Source organism: Symsagittifera roscoffensis, chromosome 8 (assembly GCF_963678635.1).
Source record: "Symsagittifera roscoffensis chromosome 8, txSymRosc1.1, whole genome shotgun sequence".
NCBI classification, from domain to species: domain Eukaryota; kingdom Metazoa; phylum Xenacoelomorpha; order Acoela; family Convolutidae; genus Symsagittifera; species Symsagittifera roscoffensis.
Window position 1 is genome coordinate 51557432 of NC_087069.1, and position 25281 is coordinate 51582712.

The 25281-nt window shown below is 35.1% G+C and overlaps 1 protein-coding gene across 1 annotated transcript; it reads left to right on the plus strand.

The window, feature by feature from the left end:
• The first annotated feature begins 1554 nt into the window (after window positions 1-1554).
• On the plus strand, window positions 1555-23698 carry LOC134853692 (L-asparaginase 1-like). Its single transcript, XM_063869690.1, has 11 exons — window positions 1555-1642; window positions 2599-2930; window positions 3845-3970; window positions 9674-9803; window positions 10875-11019; window positions 11288-11418; window positions 12048-12293; window positions 12845-13050; window positions 20077-20305; window positions 21584-21786; window positions 23462-23698. The coding sequence occupies exons 2-11, from the start codon at window positions 2658-2660 to the stop codon at window positions 23696-23698; spliced, it is 1926 nt and encodes a 641-aa protein (XP_063725760.1). The 5' UTR covers window positions 1555-1642; window positions 2599-2657.
• The last annotated feature ends 1583 nt before the right edge of the window (window positions 23699-25281 follow it).

A 25281-nucleotide genomic window follows, 5' to 3' on the forward strand; every position in this document is an offset into this window, starting at 1 on the left:
TTAAATTTTATGAAAACGCCGATAACTAGTAAAGAAAGATCATGAAATTCAGAAATTCTTCAAAAAAGTTTTCAAATTTCACGACTTAATAAAGAACTATTCGGCTTGAAGTCCCTAATTTTAGAATTCGTCTTGAAGTCCCGTCAGCTTGATGTCTGGCACCCATTCACAAGTACCAAAATGATAAATCAGTCCCATTTGTACAAAAAGAAAAAATCATTCGCGTTAGTACCAAAAATATTCAATTGGCCTAAGACTATTAAGCCGACTACTTTAAGCTCTTGGTTTAAGGGGGTGCCGGACATCAAGCCAACGGGACTTCAAGCCGAACTGTAAAATTAGGGACTTCAAGCCGAATAGTTCTTTATTAAGTCGTGAAATATGATTAATTTGAAAACTTTTTTGAAGAAGTTCTGAATTTCATGATCTTTCTTTACTAGTTATCGGCGTTTTCATAAAATTTAAGCCTTCAAAGGATGTTTCGGAAAGATGGAAAGTAAAAAATGGTTGAATGCGTTTTTCATGTTTATAATTTATGCATTTCAAAAACTGGCTGATGTTATAAACGATATGATGTTTAGTAAAAGCTCTATTGCACCAGCCGTACGTTACGGTTCAGTTGGTGATTTTGTCTGGTGAATACATTGAGCAGAAGTCTTCAACTGCAGAACGATTTCTTATAAAAACACTTTCAGTTTTCTTTAAAAATTATCCGCCAGTAGCGGATTTTGGGGATGGGTTTGGGGCAGACGCATTTCTGCAGGGATTTGAGCCTCTGACTACCCGAAAAACCCAAATTTTGGCTGGCTGACAATGGAATTTGGGTCTGCTTTTGGCTGAGCCTGCTAAATTTTCTGTTCTTCGAAATTCTCAAACATGGTATCTTCACCGAAAAAAAACATTTGTTTTAAGATGTAATTTTGACGAAGGCAAATAAAGCAGAGCCAAAAATTGTAACCACGCAAGAAAAACCAAAATTATTCTTTTGAAACTAAAATTAATGAAAACTACTTCATTATAATAATTCATCATAATTTTTTATAGGATCATTAAAAATTATGAATGAGCAAATTAAATTCTATTTTCGTTCAGTCAAAAACTTTCGGCTCACAATGGTTTCAGTTTGTTGGTATTCTTGGTTTTTGCTTTGTCAATCCAGCCAATGAGACTACTTACAACTGGGAGGTGGAGCAACAAGCAGAATAATCTAAGAGCAGAAAATCAGAAAAATAATACTGATTAATACGGGCAAATTGATAAAAACAATTATCAAAATCTTCAATACATACCAAGAAAAACTATAAAATAATCATGAATTGATTAACTTCATCATGATTTTTTCACTGATTTTTTTTTATTATATTGACTATTATTATACTTGATTTACCGATCAGCTTATAAAAGATAATATTTTTCTGTTTTTCTGCTACTGGACTCATTACGCTCTTAGACCATTCTGCTTATCGACTGGCCACCTTACAACTGTCTGTGCGACTGTTTTGTTGCATATCCGAGTGAACATTATGTAAAAAGTTGTTGAAAATTACATAACAGACGTATTTTGTTCACAGTTATTCAAGCAGCAATTCACAAATGAACACGTTTTCGTTCTAAATTTATTGAAACCAAAATCCAAAAAAAGGTGCGTATTCATAGGTTCCAAAATAAAAAATGAGTCCCATAGGTTCTAAATTAAAAAATCAGTCCCATAGGTTCCAAAATTAAAAAAAGCAGTCGCAATAACGACTGATACAAACATCTCTAGCCGTTCTCTTGAAAAATCTGCAGTAAGTTAAAAACATCTTGGAAAAAATATATATTGAATATAAAAATACAAAAATTAGTTAGTATAAAAAACAAATTATTATTATATATAAATCGTTTCTTCATACGAGCTTCATCACCTAAAACATAACAGCAAGTCATAAATTAACTAACATCATCAAAAACTGAAACTACATCTTTTCGATTAAATTTTTAATTAAATTAACGAGGCTTATCCTTGGATCAAATAGAACAATTTTGTTCTCCCCTTCACAAATTATCAAGTGTTTAACGACCTCAAACGTCGATTCACTATCCAACCTTTTCTCAAGACCCAGTACTAACAGAAATTTTTTTAAAAAATAACCAATCAAATTAAGATAAACAGTGAAGAAATTCGGTTATTCATCCTTCACTTGATTTCCCCCCTCTTAGTTGACCCAGGATAAACTTATATTTAGTAAGTTTAAAATAGTACCTAACGAACTACTTGCGTTCTAATTATACCTGAACCTTGTGGATCGGTTTACTAATCTCCAACCCTTGAACACAATCATTACCCCTAAGTAAGATTAAGCAAGTTAACACCTTAGCTTATACTAGCCACGAGAAAGTAAAAATCAATCTCACGAATCGATGTATACTCTCATCTCCAACCCTACAATACACAACCCAATTTAAGCTAACCACAAAAATTCGTAAGAACTAACAGTTTAAGACATTAAAAATCACTAATCCCAAAATTGCATCCTTCATCCTAAACCTTATGTCAAGAGACAATTTAGGAAATAAACAAATAATTATACTACACAATTGTATAATTAACGACGAAAGATACGACCTTGTAGTCACACCACATAGACAAACAACAGGATACATAAGAACAAAACGACATGGATCCCAGTTTCGAGGCACATGATCGGCCGCTATATGACATCCAGATTGACGAGGAGCTGCAGAGGCCTTCGTTTCGAGATCCTGTTCACCATCGCGTGCTGGTTATTTACACTGGAGGCACGATAGGAATGTGCGAGGAGCGTCGTGGTGTGGGGCTGGCTCCGCAGCCGAACTTCCTCGGCAAGACTATCAGTGAGTTGCCGATGATTCACGACAAGAACTTCGCAGATCTGAGATCACTCGTCAGCCCGCCATTGCTCACAGCACAGGTGCATTTTTGGGTGCTAGGTTAATAAGACGACAGGCCATTAAGACGACAAGAAATTAGGACGAAAAGACATTAAATGATAAATAAGCGTTAGTACGTTTAAAATGAGCAGTTCTAATTTGAGCGGTTTAAATTTCTTCAAAATACAACGTGGAAAATTACAAATTACGTGAAGCGTCGTCCTAAAGTCGTATCAAAAACGGTTGTTGCCTTTAAAAATTGAGATGAATGTGACAAAATCTTCTCTTTGTTATTGTGTTCCATTCAAATTATGGAAAGTATTAACGAGTCCAACTCTGGTACAAGTATGATAGTTCGGTGCAGGGGCTGATCTAAGATTTTTTTCTAGGGTGGGGGGGGGGGGGGGTTTCGAATTTTCAAAAAAAAAAAAATTTTAATTTTGGTCAACCTTTTTAGACTAATAAAGACCCCAGTGTGACCGAATTGAATTTTCTGCCAATTTTGGGCTTTTTGCAAAATTTGGGCTTTTTTGGAAATATTTGACCGAAAAAAAACATGGTTTTTTTTGGCGCGCGCTTCACTTAAAAAATTCAAAATTAAAATATATTGGCGCTATTAGAAAAGTTTTAGTACTGGTCGGCCAAAAATTGCTGTCATAAAAATACCAAAGGGGTACACTTTTTTGGTGAGAGGGGCGAATCCCTGATGGGGGCGTCGGCCCCTCCCATGTAAATCCTCCCCTGGTTCGGTGCCCAGAAAAAGCAAGTACTAAAGATGGGTCCAACCGTTTTATGGAAACCTCAAACGCAAAAAAGCAATTTCAAATTCAATCCGAAAGTTTTCTAAGCGCATTTAATTTATCTTTAGGGAACCCATCAATCATATTTGTACCCTAACTTTCAGATCGAACATGCTTATCATGAGCATGCAATATTTACAACTCGTCTGTTCTAGGTGACTGGATTGGCTAGCATGGGCAATGGCACTCTGTTCGTGATGCCCGAATCACAACAGGGAATTCGGGTGGAGTTCGAGATACTCGAGTACCAGCCACTCCTCGACAGTAGCAACATGACACAGGTACAGCAATAGACTTTCAACACAATACCTGTTATCTGTTCCAGTTTTGAGGGCGTTTTCGAAACTTTAATTTGACTTTTTTAGGGTAGTTTTATTTATTTATCGAGAACCTTTTTGTCAGAATTTTCAGCTGTTACTGAAGGGTTTAGAAAAAAAAACGCGCGTTTTTTTTGCGCGCTTGCCAAGTAGAGTCTTATGTCTTGACGCGACGAAGACTCTTTTTAAAATTATTCATTTAGTCAATCTAAGTAGATAATTTAATTTTTGATCCTATTAGCGATATGAAGTGGTCTTTGAAAATAGAACAGTCACTCCCTCAATTTCTTGACCACCAAAAATTAACAGGAAAAAGAACTTGCTGTTGTAGCTGTAGTTGACGGAGTGCGGTCTGTATTTAGACAACCGCGTATTCATACTCGCTAGTATTTAGACAAATACTGCATGAACCAATCAGAATCGAGATAAGACATAAATAATCCAAATTAAATCATAATTATTTATTAATTTCTTTCTAGTCTCGATTCTGATTGGTTAAAACAGTATTTGTCTAAATACTGACGTGTCTGAATACGCGGTTGTCTAAATACTGCTACGTAACCGTAGTTGACATCTCCAGAGGCAGCGCTTTTTTCTTCAAGGCTGATTGTAGCGTCGTTTCGTCTATTTCAGACTTTGAGCTTCTCCCCCTCTATTGCAGTAACTACGCCGTCAAACGGGGATGTGTGTTTAAAGCGGTGCTATGTTGTCTGAATAAATTTTCTTCCGTCTAAGTGGTCGCAAGGAATGGAAAAAGCAACTCATAGTCGAGGTTACCAGCCAAGGTTGAGCCGATAACGGCCATCAGGAGCAAGTTCAACTGATGTGCTTGATTGCTGATCCAATCTTAAAAAGAAGATTTATCTGAGTTGAGTGAGTTGAGCCACAGAGAGATATTAGTGAGTATAGGGCTTGGGACAATTAAAGAGGTGGTTGGTGTACCAAGGGGGTTCTTCAGCACTTTGGTCTTTCATTGAGTACACTTGGGTCAAGTCTCTTAAGGTAGAAATTGAGTAACAGTGAATAGCCGGAGCGTAATTGAGCGAGGCTGGACCTGGCCTTTCGACTTCATAAGAAATCAGTGAGAGAGATTAGAACGGGTTTTCTTCTGGGTTTTTGTTTCCTCATCGATACACTTGTTGCTTTTGACGAAGTTAGGTAAGTAGTTCGTATTGTAATTCTTTATTGCAATACTTTAGGTCAATTGGCGCTGATTTGTACCTATAAAAGGTTCTTGCAAATGATTTACATTCTGGTGAAACTGCAAAGCACTCGTTGGAGGTATCCGAACTCAATTCTCTACGTAAATGGTTGTGGGGATGTTAAAGTTGATAATTCGAACGTGTTCTTGGAATACAATTCTTTTCTTTGTTAAGAGGGGCCGATTGTTGCGATTTATCAACTGTTGTGAATTTTCTCCATTGAAATTACATAATTTTCAAATAGGACTTTGACGTTTCACTAAGCGATCATTGCTGGTTGATTGCTTAGTAATCTATCCTAAGTTATAAGTCTCACCTTGATTCGTCAATTTTCTTGACAATAGTTATAGTTTAAAAATTTAGTTAGAAAAAAAGGAAAAATTTATATAATCAATAGAAAAGAGAAAGAGTTTATATAATGAATAGTTGAGTATAAATGATTTAAACAATTAATGAACAACTGTCTTTAGTTCCAATGGGGATGGGGTCAATACCTAGTTTTTACGTTTAACCTAGCACTTCGTTTGCCTGTAGTCCGCGTCTAGATTGCTGATTGATTTGCTCACCTAATGCTTCTCTGAGTATTGGAGCATCAGTTCGTTTAGATCCATGCTGCTGCTTTTATTTTTCGAGAACTTATAAAATTCTAAAATCATATCTTAATAAATTTCTAAAATGAAAAGAAACAAAAGAAAGAAATAAAATTATTCCGGAAAATGTTAACTCGACTGAGCGAGCTACAATGAGAGTGGAATAAAAAAATTGTGAAGATCTTAGACAGGTCTAATATTAATGCAAGAATGCTTCAAAGTACCTTTGTCTAATTCGAATCTTCATAGAATTTGTTTCATCGGATATCTTTCATCTTCGAGGTGTTTGGAAAGTTTTCAGTTGTGTCATCTTTGAAGTTTTTAATATTAAAAAACCGTTATTCATTCCGTCTCTGATTTGCAGGTGTTTTATTTTTTTGTGTCTTTGTTAGGCTCCAAAGACCGGGTGCTTTTCGCTCTAATGTTTGCTTTTCAAAGCAGAGCATTTTAACCGGTCAGTTTGTTTGGCGACATACTTTTTCTTTGATATCCGTCAAAATAGTCTGTGGAAAAATATTGACTATTTTTAAAGGCATTCAGCTTTGAAAGAATAAAAAAACGGACTAGTTTTTAGAGGCTTGACAAGTTAAAAAAGGAAAGGAGTCCACTCTAATCTAATGTAAACAGATAAAACAATAGTCTTTTCTTTAATGTCCGTGTAGTATTTGCAATACTACAACTCACCCCTTTTTTAGTTAGACAGTTGTTCAATCCTTACATCTACATTGGTGTCGAATTATTTTTAAATATCATGAAACAGCGTTAAGTTGAATAATAGAAAAAGACATTATACTTTAAGATGAAATCAAATGGTTAAAAAATAAAGTAAAATAGTTTGATTGATTCGTTTCATTTCAATTAATTTTAGAGCTTTTCCTTCATCCTTCTTGTCATTTATGTCATAGACGATTTCATCCAATTGCCACTCGCTGTCTTGATTTCGGTAGTACTCGTCCTTTTTGAATCGAGGTTGCAATTGTGTAGCGAGTTGATAGATGGGGTTTCACTTGTCAAAACTGCAGTGACAACACTCTTAGCTTCCTTTTTCTCTGATTGATATTTTGTGTATTTAAACTGAGAGTTCACAGTTCATCACTAGTTCAATTTCAGTTGTCAAACATCCTGTCACAGTTCTTTTTTGTGGTTATTATAGAAGATGAATATTTGAAACTTTCGTGTCATACACAAGCTTCGTATGGTTGATTTTTGTGCCCTTACTCAAATCAAATATAAGTATGCTTTGTGTTGTACGCAAACCCACCAAAAACAAAAAAAGAAAGACGATCATGTTGTTCATTAACCACAGGAACAAAAAATAAAAATGCAGTTTGAAACTCTGAGTTAGGCTCAGATATTAAAGTTTTGTAGTTAAAGCAAAAATGAAAATTTGGGCATTAATTAACCCCTAATCTTAAATGTATGTCCACCTGGGGTCATCCACAGGCTTACTATAGGGTTTTTAACAAAATAAACAGCTATAAAATTTTGGTTGTGATTTGCTAGATGCAAATATGAACAAATAGAAAAATCTTAAAGTTGTAAGGCAAGAATAAACAAATATTATAATTAATTTGACAACATTTTTGTCTTAACCAGAAAACTTCATTTCATTTTTCGATAAAATATGAAAAAGATTTGAAAAAGAATCAAATTGAAATGAAATATCGATGAAATGGAAAACTAAAGAACAATTACAAAATGGTATATTATTCATTAAGATAAATATAATAATTTTTCTTCTGTTTAATTCCCTGCACCAATCCATGTTCAAATATCCTGAACTTAATGATGTAAAAAGTTAACGTTAACAATCTTAATAATGATGCGGTCCAATTTTCAAATTGTTGCTCCTAAAAAAACATGTTGTATTGAAGGGTTTAAATGCCTGCGTGTTGTGGATTCTAAACTACCGAATTAGTAACTTTGCCAAAATTTTGAGGAGCGAATCATTAGAGTCTCAAAGGTTGCATACATTCACCAACAATTATTTGCGTTGGTTGAAAGAATATGGTACCATAGGTTTTAAAAGGCTACATGAAGCCACCAACATATGCTGGCATAAATCTGCGGCGGGTCGGGTCGGAAAACTATGTTCGCACATTTTAATATCATGAATGTTGGTAAGAACGTACTCAATATGTTGAAAAAGAAAGAGATAATGTTTCCTTTATTGATGAACTTTTCTAGTTTGCATTTTGTAACTTGAAAACTACAAGGCTAATAATTAATGTCATTGGTCCCTACTTGGCCCTAAGAGAAATACGATGCTGCTTAATTATCTTCGCAGAGTAAGTTTGATACAATTTTACATTGGCTAGTTCTTTCATCAAAGGTTTCACTCTAATAATTCTCCTTATTTTACGTAGGGTAATTTTACATTCGTTTAAGTGTAATACTGAATTTTTAGTTAATAAAACCGCCTGAAAAAGAAATTATTATAGACTCGTAAAACTGTAATTATACTAAACTCCTAGCCTTTTGCAATTTGTTATGCAAATATGATGAATTCAAAGAAAAATTTTGTCTCAGCCATTGGGTTCCGATCCTTCTATCTTTCTTTGATTTTGAGGGTGGTCCAAAATTGTTAGCGTACTTGACTGTTTTCGATCTCGGTTAAGACTTTATTCCGTGTCTACGCATTTTGGTATACCTTTTTGGGTGTCATACAAGACCGCTATTCATTGTTAAATATTTTGTGTTGTATAATTTCTTTCAATACAAACGAATGTTGTTCTGTGTAAAAGTTCTGTAAGCTTTATACTTTTTGTAATTGCTTGAAAATAAATTACCAGTAGAAGCACGAAAAAAAGCTTGATTAGTGACAAACTTAAAAAAATATATTAAAAACTCGTGATCGTATTTTTTTGTAAGGTTAAATTAAATTTACTGCTCAGTACACAAAATGTTAGGCAAACTGCACAAACCTTCAAGCGTTATAACAGCTTCTAAAGAAAACTTCACATTCATAAATGTTTTGAAGCAGGAATAAAGGATTTTATTTTATTTCTAGGTTCTCAAATGTTTTGCCTATTACACCTTTGTAAAGAACTACTTTTGATTCTCCGGAGTTTTTTTAGTACGATTGGCCTTGACGTTTTTTCATTCCTACAATAAATACTATACGCATTAATGCCTTTTTGTTGTAAGGACTTATCAATTCTGAACGATGTTCCTACTTTGAAAACTATTCCTGGGGGAGAAATTGAAATAACACATTGATGATTTTGATGCAATATTCATAGTTTTATCAAGAAATAAATTTATATAAAAGCTTAGATATGGATAACTGTTTTTTCCTAGAATGAACGCCGCGGACAGTTGACTACATGCTAAAAATTTTCGGAAAGTGTAAACGGCTTACCTCTAATTAATACTCTTACTGGCATAATCATTCAAGGGTGAAAACAGCGGCAAACAAAATTAGAGAATTTCTTCTGTGTGATAAATAAATTGTTCTGATCAGTAAAATGTTTTTTTTTGTTGTTTTTTAGATTTGGAGGCCAAAAAATGCTAGATCGACAGAAAAATCGCCGAAAAACCCAGATCACTTTTTTTCTGACGGGTTTGAGCAGCGTGGATTAGCGGCAGCCACTGATTCACTTATACTTCCTATCACTGGCGCTTATTAGCTTTCGCTTTGAGCCGTTTTTTTGTTCGTGGTGTCGGCGGATGGCGATTGCAAAGATTTTGGATGGCGTTTGCTGAAAAGCTGCTTAGGCTCCTGAAAAAAATTTATGGTGAAATTACCGAAAATTAATATAAAATAGGGACGCCTTGGGTGGTCATGGGTCGAATCCCCGAGGAGAAAGGCGTCCTTCGCAGATCAACACTACCCCTAAATCGGCTTCCTTTTCTATCATATTGTGATTTGGCAGGAAAACTGGTGCCAGATGGCAAGAGACATCAGGAAATACTACGACAAGTTCGATGGATTCATCATCCTCCACGGAACAGACACCATGGCTTACACTGCGTCTGCACTGTCCATGATGTGTGACCACCTCGGTCAGTAATGAAACCATACCAGTCGATCAAGGGAAGTTATCTTGCAAGATCTTCCAAGAGTCTTGCAAGATTCTTTTAAAGAGGATGCAGCTTTTTAAAACATCTTGCAAGATTGTTGCAAGATCTTGCAACATAGCCTCCTTTAAAGATAACCTTTTTTGCAAGATTTTTAAAGAAATGATTTTTTGGGCAAGAACAGCTTTACACGCGAAGACAACCAAGTAGCGTTCGTGAAAGAAGGAAGCAATCTTAGCTACGCATACATACACACACAGCCCGCTTAGCGCCCAACGCCCCCCCCCCCCCCCAGAAAGCTTCGTTTTTTACTTACTCTGTGATAGGCGGCTATCTTCAATTTTTGATTGACAACTTATTCCTTAATCTCTCAAAATAGGAAAAACAAAATTTATATCAAATGAGATTATGAATATAAAGACATACATCCAAGCAAAAAACAAAAGCAAAAAGCACCAGATGAAAGTTAGTTTTTTTACTAAGTTTTTTCACACAATTACCTTTTTTTAATGAATTTTCAGGTTAAGCTCAAAAAAATTAAGAGAAATTGATCAATTTGTTTTTATTGGAAACACAAATAAATTTGAAAATTATTTTCTGAGTTTGGGAAAGTTTGAATCACTGCAAAACAGAACACAAGCGATTCATCGAGAGCTTACTCTACACAATTTTTAACGATTCAAACCAAAAATTTTGAAAAAAGTTAATTTTTTTAGGTCAACTCGAAAAAATTTTGCGTTTTTGTTCTAGAATTAATTTGTATTGATCATACACCTAGTTTCTGTTATTTTTTGTTTTTAAACAGAATTTTTGGGATGGTTATCTTGCAAGATAACCTCCCTTCATTGACTAGGGTAATGTGTACACAACTACTGGGCTTGTTAAGCTTAAGTCCTCTTTTAGAGCCAAATGATATTGAATTTGCCGACCTGATAATACGAAATGAGAGCCGCAAATAAAAAATATGTAATTTTTTTCTAATATGTATGACGTTGGTCTTAATCTTGATTGCTGTTTTTATTTGGGTTATTTGATTGACTGTTTATTTTTGTATAGGCAAGCCGATAGTGTTGACGGGGTCCCAGGTGCCTATTTTTGAGAACCGGAGTGACGCGAGGGAGAACTTGATGGGAGCTCTTTTCTGTGCAGGACACTACTCCATTCCAGAAGTATCAATCTTCTTCAAAAATAAACTCTACAGGTGAGAGACGAGAAAACAATCTAAACGTGTTGTTGTTCTCTTGCAGTTTTGTCAGATGGAGGCTGATAATTAAAGCATTTATTTCTTGATTTTTGACCTGATTTTGTTGAAAAAGTTATGGTGGCGATTTTGCTGGTTTGCATTTTTTTAAGAAAAAAACCTTGATTTTTCCAAATTTGTTCGAAAATGAATTTTTATTGCAATTAACGAAACGCGTTAAAGAAAGGCTAGAAATCATTCTTAACAACCCAGAAAGTATTGTGTTAAGGGGAAACCGTGTGTCGAAGGTTGACTGTTCTTCTTACCATGCGTTTCACTCTCCAAATATGCAGCCATTGGCAGACATAGACATGTATGTGAACATCCGCTGGGACATTATCTACAGGGCCCGAGATCCCAGTAAGTACCGTAGATTCATACCCTTGCAATATTAATTTCCCTTAATTTAGACATGTTTTTATCTCGTTATATGTTTCATCTAGTTATATTTTTTATTATCTTGTTACTAATGGCTATCTTGATTTTTTACTCTATCCTGTTAATTTGATTTATTGGCAAGTTCATTTTACAAGTTAATTTATTACTATGACAGTTAAGTTATTGTTAGCCAAGATATTGTTCAAAGACTGGGAAGGCAAAGGCTGTTTTTTTTTCGCGCGATTTTAGGTATTCAAAAAACATTATTAGGGGGTCGAGTGTTGTATCATATTAAAACAGTTTCAGTCGTGAATCAGAACTTTTTTTAGAAATATTTAAACTATTTTTGCCTAATTCCTAATGTTTTATGTCAATCTGTTCCCTCTACCCGAAAAGGGCGATAATTGTAAATGTTGAAAGTTTTCTAATTTGTTGTTTATTTTCTGAGCCAACATTTTCTGAAACAATACAGATGAAAAAAACGGAGCAAAAAAAACAGTTTTTGAGAATTTTTTAGAAAGTTTTGTTCAAATAATTGCGTTTTTCTGTCGCGTGCCGCCTTCAAAATTTGTAAATTGTGAAACCTACGAATTCTATTTGTTGTTCTGCAGGGGAATTTTCCATCCAGGCCAAGATGGAGCCGAACGTGACCATGTTGCGCTTCTACCCAGGCATGACAGTCAAACTCATCTCCAACTTCCTCCGTCCCCCCGTGCGGGGGGTGGTGTTGCAGACATTCGGAAGTGGGAATGGACCAGATGCAAATAAGGATATTCTGAAGGCATTCAAGGAGGCGTCAGACAAGGAGGTTTTGATCATAAACTGCACTCAATGCTACAAGGGCGGGGTCTCGCCAGGTTAAAAAAAATAACGAGAACTAAAGTTCAATTATATTCGTCCATGTATGTTTTGCAAGCAAAAATATCTTCTCTGCTAGTTTTAAGCGCAAAAAAGATAATTTTATGAAATGATTTCAACGTCCGAAAGAGTTTTTGAAAGTGAAAAAAGGTAGTCATATTAATGTATTTCCCGATGGGAGTGTAGCTGAAAACGCTTAGATGAATTACGTGGCGACTTGATCGATCAACTCAACAAGAATGTTCAATAACAAAAACCAATTTTTCAAGTTAAGAAACGCTGCTGCTATTATTGGTATAATTTACCGACTTCTATTTTTTGCCGACAAATTACCCGGATAATTTTTTTATCGGCAACCTTGCGCTGAAAAATAGTTCTATTCGCACCCCAAAATTTGCAATTTTTTGTCTAAAATCATCCAAATCAACTTAAATTTCGATTTTAATATCTCCGTAATGAGTGTGAGGCGAAATTTTAAATTTAAGTTAGGGTGAATTATTTGACGAGGAGCGAAACATGCAACATTCAATTCTTATGTATATTTTTGCAGGATATGCAGCTGGCGTAGCGCTGGAGGAAAGTGGAGTGGTGCTTGGGGGAGACATGACCCCGGAAGCAGCTCTGACTAAGCTGGGCTATGTACTGGCTAAAGATGACCTGTCCATTGATGAGAAGAGGGAGTTGATGAGGCAGAATCTGAGAGGAGAGTTGAGTGTGGAGAATGTTGCTAGGGGAGAAATTTCACTGCGTAACAAGGTATGTGGATGTTGCAACCAACTTACACACATTCGTACGCACAACTCTATTCAATGAAAATGTCATCATCATAAAACTTAGTTGTGCGATAGCATGTTGTGTTGATTGACAAATCGGTTTGAGTTGAAGTCCTCCCCTGTCCTGCACAGTGCAAGGTCAAACTGTGCACTGGATAGGCGGTTTGAGGTGGTTGGTATGTGGAAAGTAGGATGTTAGCTTGCCTCTAGAAACCTGTCAAGAATCTTTCTTGCGTCTAGAATGCGAAAGGTTAGCTGAATGTATTCCTTCACGAAATTTTACTAGGTGTGCATTCCGAGAACTGCTGGGGTGTAGGGTGTTAGGGTGATGTGTTACAATAGGTGGTTATTTTGAACATAGTGCATGTATTAAATTTGAGAACTGAAATAGTATACAGTCATTTCATTTTCAAATCAAATGTCCATGCTATTAAGATATTCTTTGTAAATACATTACTGTACCAGATGAAATCTTATTGAAACTGGCACCGATTATTAATAATTACAGTTATTATTAACTTGAACCTGTCAGATATTGTAATATATCACCCTGTTGGGATCTTAGATTCAATTAACAAGAAAATAATATTAAAATAAGTAGTTTAAATAGTTTAAAATATTGCATCACTGTCGTCAGTAATGACACGCTCATCAATAATTAGACTGCAGGGGATTTCATTAATAGTAATGAACGTATTGAATCTTCTTATATTAGTAGGTGGTTTTGTGTAGTTTTTTTCTGTCTGTTTTTCTGTCAGGAAAAAACTCTTAAAAGTTGCATTACAAGGCCAAACTGTGCACTGGATAGGCGCACGCACAACTTAGTGTATGTAAGTCTCTGCAATCCAGAGTCAAGTCTTTGAAAATGTTAGAACTTTGTAGGACCGATCAAAGAAAACAAAAGACAAAACGAGCGTCCTTGCTGCGGAATCCGCGTACAGTTCACAAAACACATAGTTTGCCTTCGTAATGTTTTCACGCTCAAGTTTGACTTTTTGCCGTTTGACTTTTGATTTTTTTTAGTTCACTTCGTTTCCCTTGCTAAAAGGAAGGCAAACTCCACTATCGAAAGGCTGAATTTTAAAGATCACCAGAAACGTGATTAACTTCCTATTTCGATTATAGAATTTAATTATCAGGTTGCCCAGCAAAATAAAACTTATCAATTGAGCCGGTTTTCTCACATCGGGTTAATTTTATCAAAAAGGGTCAAGCATAAATTGTCCGTGAAATTCAAAGAGCTTTAAAAGGGCATATTATTTTTTTTTCGAATTCGCAGCTTGAAAGTTTTTTTAGAAGTCCTTATTTTCGCTTTCCTTGCGTTCCTTACTCTTTTCCAGTTGTCAATTGGCTATGTTTTTTTTAGAAAAAAATCCTTAAATGGTCTAATAACTACAGATGTGCATTCATACTTATTATTGACTTTACGACTGCACTTAGGTGTAAATACACTTTTGGAGTTCAATTAAAATTGTTTTGCTAAAAATTAGGTAAATTGCACTTTCAAGTACGAAAGTGAAAAAGGCGCAAAAAACGTGAATGACTTCTAATTTCGAAAGTGGTTTAGTTTCTGGTTTTTTTAGCAGATTTTGTTTTGAATTGAAGTTTTTTTCAAAAAAGCAAGTCGGCATTTTCCTTTTTCCTTGCGTTCAAGAAAATTTATTCGGATGTTTTTTCAAAATATACGCACTCAGGTCAAACACATGAGAAAATTTGCTCATCTTTTTTTTGCAGTATTTGGATCACTAAACCTGCATCAATGCACCTTTGTAAGGATTCTGAGCAGGATAATATCACTGCCTACGTTAAACGGTAGAAAAAAGAATGATCATTTCGAGCTCAATTTTGCAAAATACTGGTTTTCGAAGACTCATAACTTGACCAAAAATAGTCACAAGTGAAGTTTTTATTACATTTTTGAACTCAGTCTTTTAATATATTTCAGACTGTATTGAATTTTCGTCAAAGTTTGCTAGTTGAAATTGCGATATTTGTCTGGAAAACAAACACACCCGATCATAAATACTCTGTTATGTTTTTTTTTTCAAAAAATTCCGCTCAAAAACTTCTTATATTTTGTTACGCCTTGGTGGCATTTTTTAACGTTCTGTTAGGAAGTTTTGCACTAAGCAGAATGGTCCAGTAGAAGAAAGACCTCTTATTAGCCGAATCTAAAATTCGCAGACTGTCTGACACCCTCTCTATGAAGTGTGTCCCATTATTATTACTGCTACCTCTACGAAGCGTTTTATATCGAAATCCACACCGTTTTTTTTTGTCGTGTGATGTTAAAATTTTTGCACAGATTTGCTATTTGTAGCTTTCTTGGGCTTGTTCTTCCTATCTTCTTCCTATCTTCTTCCTATCTTCTTCTGGACCGGATTTTGCTCTGCTGACTATGTTCACAAATTTCAATGTGAACTTACTTTGTGATATAGTGCGCAGCCTTTTTGTGCCTAAAATTTTTTCTAGTTTATTGCCAGAGCTTGACATTTTTTCTACATGAAGTTGAAGCTCAGCTGGAAGCATTTTGGAGCTCTTGCTTCTAAAGAATAAATGCCAATGACTGAAAAAAACAATGAGCGTGTTGCTTTTTAGTTCTCTAGCATATGAACAATCTGGCAACCTATTAAGAGTCATGTATAGGTCTTGATGGTTTTTCAGGAAAATGTCTTAAAATTTGTTCACTCTCAATTTTTATTTTTGGCGGCTTGACTTTTTGTTTATTCTCAAGGGAAGGAAATTTCACTATCGAACAGCTAATAAGCAAAGGTTACAAAAACGTGATCGACTTCTAGTTAGGAAAGTGGAATTTCATTATCGAATTTCCCAGCGAAACATTTTTTTTCTTATTGATCCAGTTTTCTCAAACTGTCTGTTTGTTATGTTGTTTCAATTAAGTCAGTTTTGATCTGCGCCCATGTCTTGCGGCAAGCAAATTTTCTGCTTTCAAGCGCAAGCTACTAGATTGATTGCCATACGCTAGAACTGAAAATCAAAGCCCTCGTGCTACTATATGATGTCTAATTTTATTTTTAGGGAGCTAATAAGTCAAGTTGAACGAAAATTTGGGCTTCGAGTCTTTTTTTTGTTAACCCATAAAGTAGCTTATTTCAAACCTTTTTCTTAATTTAAGGCGAAACAACATTATTCAGCGCATAATAGTTATTCAAAATCCTTGAAATTTCTTCAATGGTTTGTCATAAAAGGTTTGTACTAGTTCGTGTGTCATTTCATTCGCTTTTGGTTAGTATAAAATTTGGGCTGTAAAAATTTCTAATAAAGAAATACTTGTTTTTGCTCCGACTTTTGAAGAAGAGACGAATTAATTGTGCTCGGGCTGGTTTTTTTTCGCCAGACAAATTTCAACTTGTGGTCATTTATCGTAAAATTATGGGGTTTAAAGATTGCCAATGTGGCCTATTTGGTTAGGCTGAGTTTTAATCCGTTTTAGAAATCGTTCCAAATTGGATTGATGCATGCTCTTTCTCTATTTAATACCTTCTTTTATGCAAAATATATGACTTTGTACTGTATGACTTTTACATACTGTGTGGGCTGGATAATTTTCAAAACAAAGATCAAAAAAACTGTATGAGTTTTTTCTGTCTTTTTTTTTTGAAAATTTCATCATTTATTTTCTTTTAAATACTCCATGGAAATTAAAACGCCGTCAGAACATTCGAGCAGTCTTGTTTGCTTCTAAGGCAGTTTAAAAGCTTGGTTTTTGAGGCTAGATTTACCCGTTACCAGTATCTAAAATCTAGTATCTGAGAACCAAAACGAAAAAGTGGGTTTTGTCAAAAAATCTTGGATTGGGTACGTCTGTAAAGTTATTTTGCTCTATCGCCTTAATTAATCTATCGCTTAAATCAAAGCAATATTTTCCATGCTTATCGTTTTAGTAATTTTTTGGTACTCATCAAATTCTGGTATGCTTTTTTGTCCTGTGATGTATTAACAACTGGATTGGTTTGCACTTTGCAGCAGCAACCGCCCCCTTTGGTTCGGCTGATAGCCAAAAACTGTGCCTCTAAAGTGAAGGCGAATAAAACAAGCCTAAAAAACTTAACATTACAAAAAACATCTAGTTAATTCAAACTGGTTCTGGGCTTGATTATTTCTTTCCCTAAAAAATTGACCTTTTCAATTAACCTATTTTGGCAGACCTTTTTAATTAACAAAGCTTAGCTCTTTTAAGAGTAATAAACGTAGTGAACGATCTTATATAGGTTTTGCTGGTTTTTTTCAGGAAAAAAGTCTTTAAAATTTGATAACGCTCAATTTTAATTTTTTCGCGGTCTTTGAATTGTGATTTCTTTTCATTAAATTTCTTCTCTTTTTCTTATATTATAAGGAAAACTCCGCTATCAAACAGCAAAATTGTAAATGTCACGAAAAACGTGATCGACCTCTAAGTTCGAAAATGGAAATTAGTTATCAGATTTCCCAGCGAAATTGAAGTTTTACCTATTGATACAGTTTTCTCAAATTGGATTAATTTTAACAAAAAACTGTACATCATAAATTGTTCTACAAATCCAAAGAGCTTAAAGCCAAGGGCCATTTATTTTTGTCTTCGAATTTCAAAAATTTTTCTCAGTTTCCTTCCGTTCCTTACTTTTTTTCCAACTGTCAGTTGGCTATGTTTATTTAGTTAAAATTAACCTACGGTTTGGGAGAAAAATATTTTAAAAGCCATTTTTTGTTGTTTTTTTTTGATAGGATTTTTCAATTCAAAAATTGGAACAGCATGGAATGTAAACGTAAATTTTGTTTGGAATTATTGTTTCCTTATTATAATGTGAAATGTTAATTTTTACATTTGAAAAGGTTTTTGTCATTTTTAAGTGTCAATGAAAGTGGCTGGCGAAGAGAAATTTTTAGGGCATAACAATCTTTTTTGTTAAAAATTGTTCACGCTCAAATAAGTTTTTTCGCGGTTTGACTTTGATTTATTTCAATAGTCAGTTCACTTCTTTTGTGAAGGCTTACTCCTCTATCGAACAGGAAAAATTTCACGACCTCGAACTGCAATAAAAGACTTGTTAAGAAGATTTTATTTTTGAAAAAAAAAAGGTTTTTATTTTTAGATTTCCTAGCATAAAAAGAGAATCTACTGATCTAGTTTTTGAATTAACTTTTTTTCGGTTTCTTGGGTTAATTGACACTTTTTCAACTGTCTGTTAGCTATTTCTTCTTTATTCCAGTAACATTTTTGATGCAATGGTTTATTATGTAACAAAGAGTATATTCTCTACTTTTTAAAAATGTGCCAGAATGATATTTTGTCAACTCGAAATCAAATTTTACACAACAACACGAGTTTGAATTTCCCGGTCCGAGTAGCTCGACGTCTGCGTTGACCGAACGATGTTACCTTTTTGACGCTCCCTGCGATGCCGTACAAAGTCTTCGGTCAAACAGTGTGTCGAATCATGTCGGACTAAAGTCGAATGATGAGCCCGAATCATTGGTCTACAAAAGCATCAATTTCATTTAAATCGTTTTTATTCAAGTTTCGTTTTATTGCGACGCGAATCAACCCAAGAAAAGAAAAAAAATCAGATCTCAAGTTTAAGCTGACATAGATCTTATTGTTCCGACTTTGGCTTAAAATTTCTTCCAAATTTAATTGATGCATTCTATTTGGTCTGTTCAATTCTTTGCTATATGCAAAATATATAGTTTGTTTTTTTAAATAACATTGGGGGATGATTGTTAGAAAATATCTCATGATTTTTTGGAAATTTTCATTTCTTTTCAAAAGCGAACACTACTCATTAGACCTTAAAAAGCTGCCGAACATTTAGGGCTTCGCTGTAATACGAGAAGTTTTGTTGTTAAGACTTTCGAAAAAGGATGGATTATTTGTGCACCGTGTTTTTTCTTCAGAAAAACTTCTACTTTTTAACTATCCATTTTTGAACTGAGTTTTTTTTTTTCATACCCTCTGAGATTTTCGATGTCCTAGCTCTTTTTTTATAAAGTTTTTTGTGATATTTGTTAAGTTTTTGTGGTTTCAGAGTGACCAGTTTGTCTAGTTTACGACAATTAATGCACCTTATGAATTTTTATCAATTTCCGAGTTTCCTAGATTTAAAGGGGCAGTCGGATCATTTAGGGCTTTGCATTGATACGAGTAGTCTTGAATTACACTTGCTGCAAAATTTTGTTTTCGATGTTTTGCTGTTTTAATTCAAATTAAATATCATGCTCGAATAAGAAAATTAAGGGGAGTATGTAGTATGTAGCTTTAGATACACCTTGACATCAAAAAATACTATTCGATTATTTGACTTTTAAAACAAACAAGTCGGAGCATTAAGTTATTTTTATCTCCTTATCTTGATGCTTATACCATATGTCAATTGACGAAAAATTTTCTAATGACGTAAAAATGCGTTCAACTTGTAGAGACTTATTTGGTAATAAACCTTTTCGAAGTATTCAACGAACGTGATAAGTTAACACAGGTCTCTGTGGTTCTGAAGTCATTCGAATGGTTAACAGTAATCGATGAAAAATGCAATATCTCAAGTGATACGGCCATTACATCTGCATGAATACGACTGATTCTAAAGTAAAAACTAAAACCTTCGAACACTTTCATGTCAAGGATCTTCGGTAACAGACCCAGTAGCGGATTTACTGGGGGGGGGAGGGGGGGTGGGGTTTGGGCTCTTTACTCGAAGGTTCGCCCCTTTGCTACTTTTTTTTGCGACATCAATTTTCGGCTGTCGGACCTTAAATATTTTATGTTCTCTAAAGGCACCAATACATACATTTGCTTCGGAACGGAAGTGCGCGCCAAAAAACACGATTTATTGTCAAAACTTTGCCAAAATGCCCAAAAGCGGCTCAGAAAAATGTGGTTTTCATAGACCTGAAAATTCACACCTCCCTCGAAAGAAATCTTAGATCTGCGGCAGCTGAAATGACCATCAATTGATTTTATTAGCCAATAGAATTTTCTTAATAATTTAAAAAATGATTTTTCTGCCTGCAGGGTTTTCTGAACAAACTGGCAAATGCCCTGCAGTTGACCTCGGCACCTGAGTTAATCGAACTGAACAATGCAATCATGCCGAGTCTGCTGTGTGCTGCGGCTGCGAATGAAGACGGAGGCACGACTTTGAGGACTCTGTTGTCGAGCTGTGAGGGAAAGAGGAAAGTCTCTTGTGCTGATTATGACAGAAGAACCCCGCTGCATGTTGCATGTTCGGCAGGTAACGAAGGTAAGCTTGATAAGATGGAGAAATGTAAGATTAAAAATTGTTTTAAATAAGTGTTGCCCGTTTCATATTCTAGTCTGAATTTGTCAAGTTGTCATTTAATCCAAACGATAGAGAAGAAGTTTATCTAGAGGGTTGAATTTTAAAGAAAATTTCCGAGCGGATTTTTGATGTGTAGTAGAACCTCATTTGGCTGAAAAAGGCTGAAACTCATTTGGCCTGGAAATTTTGTCAATTTATAGATTTCCCTATTACCTTTTTAAGCGTTGATTCGACTCTTTTTTTCCCTGGTTGCGTGATTTTTCTTTTAAGCTTCTGTCTCGCTCGTAATTTCTACTTCGTAAATAGGTTCTGTCGGTTCTAATAGCGTCGGTTTGTCTCGCATTCTTCTGTTGGCTCAAATTTGTTTCTGTCACAGAAGGCAGCCATTTACGAAAATGGATTAATAAATAACTGCCTTTTACTTGGTTATTAATCGTCAATTAAGGTTGTGAAGACACTTTTAGTATACGGGTTGTGTTGATTTTTTTCTCGTATTGAGAAATTACGCTCTCCGATTAAAAAGGAGGAAATGGTGCGAAAAAAAGTGTGAACCTTTAGTTTGGAAAGTAGATTTTAATTTCAAGATTTTCCATTGAAATAAAAGTTTACATATAGATCCAAATTTCTGAAATTAGTTTAATTTATGGGTGATATGTTACAATAGGTGGTAGCTTGTTCATCGAAGATTTTTGAAATTCAAAGAGCGTCTCATTCAATATGTGAACTTCGGAACTTGAAGTTTTTTCAAGAACAAGTCAGTCTTGCCTTCATTGACATTTATCCTACTCTGTGTTGGCTATGTTTAAACAACGGGTGAAAAACTGGGTAATTAAATAACCAGAGAAATTAGTTTTTAAATAATCAGTGACCTTGGTTATTAAAAGAGCAGGTTTACGGGAGTGGTGGACGCCCACCTTGGATTCGACCCCCTGCCGACCCAAAGGGTCCCCCTTTGGTACTTCTTAAGAAATCTATTTTTGGCTGACAGACCTAATTTTTTTAAAGCGCCTGTGGCGCAAATACATGCTAATTTTGACGCGGTTTTTTAGTCAAATTTTTCCAAAACAGGCCTAAAAACGACTTTTTTAGCCTGTGTTTTCAAAATTTTGCTTGCTGCGCTAATTTTTTTCTCATTGATTTGATCTGCTAGTGTTCTGAGAAAAAAGTTTACGCCCCCCTTCGAGAAAATCCAAGATCCACCCCTGTTATCAAATATCACGTGATGTTGTCTCATTTCAGCGTGTGCTCGCTACCTGGTGAAGCATGGAGCGAGTGTGCATCTGAAGGACATGCATGGAGACACTCCCCTGACTTGTGCTGTGAAGAGCAAGAGTGTGGCCATAGTGGCCATACTGGTCCAGGCAGGTGCACACTTTCCATACACGGAGAGCACTAAAGTGGCAAATGGTATCAGCATGGCCGCTTATTACGACGACATACAGGTCAATAAATCTAGTTTATCTCAAATTGTTGGCAATATCGGTGACCTTGCGCGACATACAGACAACTAACAGGTCGATACGTCTAGTTAAACTCAAACTGTTCGTCAAATAGTGTTTGTAATGAACTAAGCGTCCGTGGATGAGTGGTTAGTGCGTAAGAGGCAAATCATCTAGGTCGCAGTAAGTCGTAGGTTTGAGTCCGAGACGTCGCCGAATTTTGACTAATTCGAGGCTTATATTTACCTTTTCTTATTACAATTTGTAGAACTCTGGAGCTACTTTTCGTCGTGTTCTCGCTAGTTTTTGCAAAGATCAGGTTCGCCTCTGTGTTAGTTATTTGTCTACAGATTCCTCAACTTTTTTTGATTTAAAAGACTTCTCATGACAACGTTTAAATAGTTTTTCAGCACTGAAATTGAAGTGTGGGGTATAAGTGGAGAAGAGCCCATTTTTTCTAATTGGGTTAGTTTTATGAAATAGTCGATGATAAAAGATCATGGAAATTCAGCGAGCATTAACGTGATATATTTTATCGGCAATTCAAACGTTGAAAAGTTCTCGGTCTTTTTTGAGTTTCGCTGAGTTCGTTTACACTTTTTCAAAGGTCTGTTGGCTATGTTTTGTACATTTCAATGAAAATCCATCTAAATTCGCTGATCGAACAAAATGAACCGACCTTGTGTTGTTAGTTAGTGGACTCTATTGCTTGTCTTTTGTTATAAATCACATGCAAACTCGGAATTCGAACAAGTTGTTTCTGAAATATATCTCAATTTTTCAGTTACTAATAAGAAGAACTGATTTGATTTTGCAGCTGTTGTTGCCAAAAATTTGACGAAAGGTGCTAGCTTATCATTTCATTTTGAAAAAAAGGCAAAACTTGGAAAAAAAATTCTTAAGAATCGATGAACGTTGCTCAGACTCCTTTATAGGTCCTGATGATTTTCTTTTCGTTGTTTTTCAAGAAAAATCTGTTCAGGCTCAATTACTTTTTGGCGATTTGACTTTTTTTTGTCACTTGGTTCCTTTTGCTTGACTGAAGGCAAACTCCACTATCGAATGAACGTGACCGACCTCTAGTTTCGAAAGTGAATTTTATCTTTCAGATTTCGCAGTGGAATATAATATTTATCTTTTGATTCATTTTTTTTTTCAAATTGTAATAGTTTTTATCAAAAATGTGTTAATCATTAATTGTTCTTGAAATTGAAAAAGCTTTAAAGCTTTACATTTGGTCTTTGAAATTGAAAAGTGGATGTTTATTCAAAAAAAACAAGTCAGTCTTTTTCTTTCATTGCGTTCAATGTCTTTTTTCCAGCTGTCGGCTGGCCATGTTTCGATATTTTTGCATAAAATAACTGTGGTTTGGTCATCTGTAAGTTGCACAGAACCACCGGCTTCGCGTATTGGTCCGTTTTTTCTTTTCGATTACAAAGTCTTAGATACTGTAAATATTTCAATGACACTGGACAACTGAACTTCATGTTGAAGTTTTATGATGAGTTATTTTATTAGAAGTTGAAAACTTGTTGACAAGAAATCCAGTGTATGTTTTTTCGGTGCCCTTGAGTTCATTCACACTTTGCCAACTGTCTGTTGACTATGTTTTGAATATTTTATCTTTGCTCTAATATTCAATCAAATATGACTTGATGAATTAATTTTTTTGTTTCAGTTACTGGAGGCCTATGCCGAGGCGGGTGCTGATTTCTCACAGCCAGACGTGCACGGAAACTACGCTTTGCATGTAGCGTGCACAAACGGGAACCACAAGTCAATTGCACTGATGCTGCGACGTGGAGCTGATCCTAACTGCCGAAACCAACTCACAAACGAGACCGCCTTCGAAATTTCGACCCGACTTAACGATGAAATAGCTTTACATGCTCTAGCAAGATGGAACCAGATCTAAACTATTTTTTATTATTGGTTATAAATTAGGTATTTTATCACTATAAAATATTTAATACTAACCAATCACGATCCATCTAACTAACAACCCACTTATTTGTAAGTGCTGAAATTAATTGTAATTTCAGCACCAGAGAGATTTGAATTTAACTTAGAACTTAGTTGCCTCTCCAAGAAAGAGACCTACTCGCAATAAAACAAAATACTCTAGATCTATTGAGACTAATTGAGACTAGCAGATATAAGAGTAAGATTAAGATCGGTATTAGACTAAGAAGTTGCACGAATCTATCCGGCCGAAAATAAGATAGCGTGACGAGCAGACGGTGTTCCCCGTTCTGAAACTAATCTATGAGTTAACCATAAGAACTTAACTCAAAGAAGCAGTTCTAACTTTCACGGCTCAAAATCAAATTCGTTTTCTGAATCAAGCAGCGCTTCCAATTTTCACGACTCGAGGTCAAACTCAATTTCTCGACCAAGCTCAAGAAGAGCTTCAAGCTTTGAAATGTCAGGTTTGGCCGAAGAAAACAAAAGTTGCAAATTCACAAATTAAACGGAGGCAAGTCCAAATAGTAATTTCAGTGGAAGTAGAAACGAATATGTGAACTTAGGCGACAACACAGTTGTGTCAAATTTTGCAGATTCTTCTGTCACAAATGATTTTGACCAATCAGTATTACGCGATTCATCTGAAAAAGAACCTCATGAAGATTCTTCGATCTCGAACAGCAACTGCTGAATTATGATTGTGTTTGTCAGTTTTTTGTGTACTTGTATTTAGTAAATTCTGTAATATCTTTAGTTAGATTGAACATTATATTTATTCAGAAATTTAGAATTGTTGAAGTATTGTAATTTGGAAAGTGATCGACTAAGTTTCGAGAGAAGTGTCATAGATTGAGTATCCGATGATTTTCTCCTGCCGTTGTCTGTAACACTACGCGCGAAGTCCAGATGAAGGGTGGCCAGTCAATAAGCAGAATGGTCTAAGAGCAGAATGGGTCTAAGAGCAGAATGGGTCTAAGAGCAGAATGGGTCTAAGAGCAGAATGGGTCTAAGAGCAGAAAATTATTAATTCTTCTTATTGCTCCGCCTCCGGATGAAGATATTACATGAACAAAGTCAAGCCGTTTTCTTTAAGATGTTCACTGGAGTTAGAATCAGGGCGTGTTATCATGGGTTTTGAAAAGGGTCGAAATATCTACATCTAGATGTTTCGTATATGTTTTTAGTTGTCAAAAAAGTGTATCACTGGCCAAATAAATATTCAGCTAGATTTTAAAAAAACGAAAGCAACAAGGATAGCGGGTTGCTGTACAAGTAGCACAGAAAGATCCGACTATAAATTACATTGGGATGTTTTTTGCTGCTTCGATTATGAGCAGATCTGAACGAAAGCCTAGAAAATAGGTGTATTCATTACTAAAAGTGCAATACGCATGTTTGACAACAGTTTTCATCCAAAAATTAATCAAAATATATAAAATCTATTATACATTTAAATTCGGGCTTCACTATCTCGCCATCCTAAAGCTTTTTCAACGTATTATTTTTGCATGTTTAAGCTATATCGTATATTGC